This window comes from Pterocles gutturalis, unplaced genomic scaffold (genome assembly GCF_000699245.1).
Source record: "Pterocles gutturalis isolate BGI_N339 unplaced genomic scaffold, ASM69924v1 scaffold3136, whole genome shotgun sequence".
NCBI lineage: Eukaryota > Metazoa > Chordata > Aves > Pterocliformes > Pteroclidae > Pterocles > Pterocles gutturalis.
In genome coordinates this window covers 308-5,639 of record NW_010097500.1, presented here as the reverse complement: position 1 = coordinate 5,639, position 5,332 = coordinate 308, and the positions used below count along the sequence as shown (strand labels likewise).

At 60.4% G+C, this 5,332-nt stretch overlaps 1 protein-coding gene across 1 annotated transcript; it reads left to right on the top strand.

Moving 5' to 3' along the window:
• Positions 1-8: 8 nt before the first annotated feature.
• APH1A (APH1A gamma secretase subunit) lies at positions 9-5,329 on the top strand (the record flags this gene model as incomplete). Its single annotated transcript, XM_010074983.1, has 7 exons — positions 9-145; positions 2,171-2,341; positions 3,818-3,891; positions 4,072-4,194; positions 4,550-4,677; positions 4,942-5,065; positions 5,305-5,329. Coding segments are annotated over exons 1-7 (758 nt in total), but the record flags the coding sequence as incomplete, so codon positions are not given.
• Positions 5,330-5,332: the final 3 nt, after the last annotated feature.

Genomic DNA, 5,332 nt, shown 5'->3' with positions numbered 1-5,332 from the left:
TTCCGCTCCTGTCCCCGGTCCCGCGCGCCGCCATGACGCTCGCCGTGTTCTTCGGGTGCACCTTCATCGCCTTCGGGCCGGCGCTAGGGCTCTTCCTCTTCACCATCGCCCGCGACCCGCTCCGCATCATCATCCTCATCGCCGGGTCAGTCCCGCAGCCGCCGGCACCGCCGCGGGCACTGCTGCCGCCCTGGGCACCCGCACCGGTATCGGTGCTGCTGTGGCTCTGGTGCCGGTCAGTAGAGAGTGGTACCGGAACCGGCATGGATATGAGCCTGGAACTGGCACTGGTGTGGGCTTGGCACCGGTGCTGGTACCAGTATGGGCATGACAGGGGCACTGGTGCCAGTGCTGGTACCAGTATAGGTGTGACAGGGGCACTGGTACCGGTGCTGGTACCAGTATGGGCGTGACGGGGGCACTGGTACCGGTGCCGGTACCATTATATGTGTGATGGGGCACTGGTGCCGGTGCCGGTACCAGTATGGGTGTGACAGGGCACTGGTGCCAGTGCTCGTACCAGTATAGGTGTGATGGGGCACTGGTGCCAGTGCCGGTACCAGTATGGGTGTGACAGGGCACTGGTGCTGGTACCAGTATGGGCGTGACTGGGCCCCTGGTACCAGTATGGGCGTGACTGGGCCCCTGGTACCAGTATGGGCGTGACTGGGCCCCTGGTACCAGTATGGGCGTGACTGGGCCCCTGGTACCAGTATGGGCGTGACTGGGCCCCTGGTACCAGTATGGGCATGACGGGGGCACTGGGGCCGGTGCTGGTACCAGTATGGGCGTGACGGACGCACTGGTACTGGTGCTGGTACCAGTATGGGCGTGACGGGGCCACTGGTACCAGTATGGGCATGACGGGGGCACTGGTGTACCAGTATGGGCGTGACTGGGCCCCTGGTACCAGTATGGGCGTGACTGGGCCCCTGGTACCAGTATGGGCATGACGGGGGCACTGGGGCCGGTGCTGGTACCAGTATGGGCGTGACGGACGCACTGGTACTGGTGCTGGTACCAGTATGGGCGTGACGGGGCCACTGGTACCAGTATGGGCATGACGGGGGCACTGGTGCCGGTGCTGGTACCAGTATGGGCGTGACGGAGGCACTGGTACGGGTGCTGGTACCAGTATAGGTGTGACTGGGCACTGGTGCCGCTGTCAGTACCCGTATGGGCGTGACAGGGGCACTGGTAACGGTGCTGGTGCCAGTGTGGACATGACAAGGACAGTGGTATCAGTTCCAGTGCTGGTGCCAGTATGGGTGTGACAGGGGTGCTGTTACCAGTGCTGGTGCTGGTACCAGTATGGATGTGACAGGGACGTGGCTGGTACTGTTGGACACAACATGGGAACCAGTACTGGTGCTGGTGTGGACACAACAGAGGCACCAGTACTCATACTGGTGCCATTGCTTGTGTGACAGGTGCACCATTACAGGTTCTTTTACTGGTACTGTTGTGGCCACAGCAGGGACACCAGTATTCACACCTTACCGGTGCACCTGTATCCATACTTGTTCTGGCACCATTGCAAGCACAACAGGAGCACCAGTACCTGTACTGGTACCACAGTGGGCATGACAGGGGCGCAGGACTGGTACTTGTGGTGCTGTTCTTTGCACAACAGGGGCACCAGTGCTGGTGCTGTACTGGTGCCATTATGGCCACCACATGGTGTGGGCGTGACGGGGAGGGACAGCGGCATGGGTAATGGCGTGGGGTCAGTTGAGCACTGGTACCAGTACGGTGCAGGGTTGGTAGTGGTACTGGTGCATGCGTGCAGCAGGGGCACTGGTACCAGTACCACCGCAGGATCAGTAGAGAGTGGTACCGGAACCGGCATGGATATGAGCCTGGAACTGGCACTGGTGTGGGCTTGGCAGTGTCACTGTTACTGCTGTGGGCATGACAGGGGCACTGGTGCCAGTTCTGGTTACCTGCAGAGGAGGAGTGTGGGCACACAGCAGTACCAGTACAGGCACCACCTTCCCAACACTGGTACCAGAATGGCACTGGTAGGAGAGTGTGAGAGGCTGGGGCACCGCTGCCTGTGCCAGTACCAACCCAGAGGGGTACAGGCATGGGCAGGGGCGTGTCACTGGCACCAGTACCGGCACTGGTTCCGGCACAGCACCAGTGCCAGCAGGCGCGGTCTCTCTTGCAGGGCTTTCTTCTGGCTGGTGTCGCTGCTGCTCTCCTCCCTCATCTGGTTCATTGCGGTTAAAGCCAGTGACCCCCGGGACCAGCCGCTGCAGAAGGGGCTCCTGATATTCGGGGTGATGTTCTCTGTGCTGCTGCAGGAGGCCTTCCGCTTCCTCTACTACAAGCTCCTCAGGTAAGGGCAGCTCCCACCCTGCTCCAGCGCTGCCGGGTGCTCCTCGTGGCTGTGGCATGTACGAGATTTTGACTGGGCTGGGGGGGGATGGCAAGCGTGGTACCAAGCGACCTCAGTCCTCTCTGGGAGCACACGGGCAATATCTGTGTCGGTACATTGACCTCTAGTGGGTCTTGGGTGGGGAGCAGAGCAGCCCTGAGGTTTGGAGGACCCAGGGCTGACATGGCTGGTAGCGTCTCCCTGAATTTGGGACAGGTAGGCTGTGGGTTTGGGCTGCTCCAGGACGTGTCACATCCCTGTCCTGGTCAGGGGGATTCTGGGGGGACACCAGACACAGGGAAATGCCCGCTTTGCTGCATGGAGGACAGAGAAGGGTTAGGGATCTGCCCTTACCTCCTGGCAAGTCTTGTTCCTTTCTTAGGGACGTTTTTGTGTCAGCAGGGACAGCCTGAAGGTGGTTCTGGGGCTCTGTGGGGCAGCACATCACTGCTGACCCTGTGCTCGGTGCCCTGCCCAGCGCAGGGCAAAGTCTGGGCACAAGCTCAGCAGCTCTCAGCCTCCCTGCTGCTGCCAGCCTGGAGCACAGGGGCTTGCGGCTGCCTGCCCGGTGAGCGCGCGCTTCTGCCTGTCCTGTGTTCAGATGGATAGACAGACGCTGCGCTAGGGCTGGGCAGGTAGACAAGGGGAGGCGATGCTGTAGTTGGCATCCCTTGTGCCCCCCAGCCTTCCCAGCTGTCTGGGTGCTGGCGAGGGCCTGCGGGAAGGCCGGGGAGGGGGAGCTGGGTATGCAGGCTCGCACTGCTCCCTGCGGCAGGGCACTGCTGGAGGCAGGTAGGCAGAGGGTAGCAGAGCTCCACGAAGCAGGCTCTAAACCACTGTTGTTTCTTTTGCCCTGTGGATCTGCTGTTGCAAGCACTGCCGTCCTCGTGGGGCTGAGGAGCCATCTGGTGTCTTCCTCACCTGCCACACCTCTAGCTGATAAAAATTATGAAGTGCACCTCTCCCAGTTTTTATCCCCAAAGAATTTTCCTAACTCTTTAAGCTCTTCACCCCTTCCATTTTTTTCCCAACATCTTCTAAGACTATAAATGCAGAGATCAGCTACGCCCTCCCAACACAAGCCTTCCACGCCTGCACTGGGGCTGCTTTCCACGTGGGGGTGCTGCTTACTTTGAACACCATGTCCTGCTCGCCCCAGCCCTGCTCTGCCGTGCTGGCTGGCACTCGCATTCTTCTGTGGAAAATCTTTCTGTGTGGCTTCACGTGGTTTTCACATGCGTGGTTTGTCTGATGGTTCAGGGCCGTCATGCGGGTGCTCTCCATGGTGGGTGTTGCGCCTTGGTGATGGGGAGGTTACCAGGAGGGTAGGATGGTGCCGAGTGAGACCACAGTCCCGTCTGCTCCATCCTGGTGCTGCACCGTGCCTCAGGAGGGAGCCAGGCTGTGCCAGGCTCCAGCATGCTCTCCCCCCTCCAGGAAAGCCATCGAGGGCCTGGTGGCCCTCAGTGAGGACGGCTGCTCGCCCATTTCCATCCAGCAAATGGCATATGGTGAGTGTTGCACAGAGCGGGACATCCCAACTGTGGGGCCAGGTGTGAGCCTGGGCTGGGATGGGCTGGGCTGGGCATGGTGCTGGAGGGAAAGGGACATTTCTCATGCCAAAACTGTCTGGGAGGTGCCTGGAGTGGCCCTGGGAGGCTCAGGGTCTGATGGTGTTCCTGTCCCGGCAGTGGCTGGTGTGGGCTTTGGGCTCATGAGCGGCGCCTTCTCCATGATCAATCTTCTGGCAGACGCATTAGGGCCTGGCACCGTGGGCATCCACGGGGACTCACAGCTCTACTTCCTGACCTCAGGTGAACGACCAGCACCCTTCATTCATGTCTCTGCCCCACGACAGAGGTGTCAGACTCGGAGGGACTGGAGTCTCCCCTCTATGCTATCCCCTCCATGCTGCACCCTCTTCCCATCTGAGCCCCTTACAGTCCCCTGTCATATCCCTCTGTGCCAAAGCTTTCTTTCTGACCCCTGTGACCCTCCTTGTTCCTCTCATCCATCCCTCCCACACTCGGGTTCTGCCGGAGCACCTCCCAGTCCGGCCCAGCAGTGCCCCTACTCCCCTTTCCTGGCTCCTCTCCATCCCTTCCTGAGCCTGCAGGCCAGGTCTGGGTGGGTGGTTCCCTGGTGACACCCCTCTGCTGCTCTCTGCAGCTTTTATGACCACGGTGCTGATTTTCCTTCACACCTTCTGGGGGATCCTCTTCTTCCACGGCTGTGAGCATCGACGCTGGTGGGAGATCACAGCAGTCGTTGTCATGCACCTTGCTGTTTCGGGATCGGTGAGTAGCTTGAGAGGTCTGTGCCAGGACATATATTCAGGGGTGGCTGCGGTGTGTGCTGGTCCCTGTGCTGGGGAGGGAACAGCCTTTGGCACTAGAGAAGCAGTTGGGTTTGGGGAACTTGGAACTGGCCCTTCACAAGCTGAATCCTGGAGCTGGTGTCCCCTGTCCTGCTTTGCTCATTGAGGTGGTGATGCTACCACCTGTCTCGTCTCTGTCCTCTCCTGCTGCTCACCCCTTTTTGTTTCCTGCCTCTCTCCCCAGACATTTTGCAACCCCCTGTACGTGGGCAGCCTGGTGCCCTCATACCTGCTGATGGCCGCTGCTGCTGCCTGGGCTTACCTACTCTCGGGGGGATCTGCCCAGAACCTGCGGCGCTTCCTGCTCTGTAAGTCCTGCTCCATAAAGGGGATGGGGGACACTATGGGTCCCTCTGGGTACCACGATCATTGCTGGGATGGGGAGAGGGTATCCCTAGGGCTGGAACAAGGGTGTCATCCCCTTGGCTGCCAGACGGGAGGAGCAGCTGGGTTTTGGGCTGTGGGCAGATTGTTGCCTCTGCTGGGGGAAGTGGATGGGCTAAGGAGTCTGGTGAAAACCAGCCCCGTTTCCTCTTGGTTCCTGCAGGTCTACGGAGCGGAGCCAGTCCCCAGCT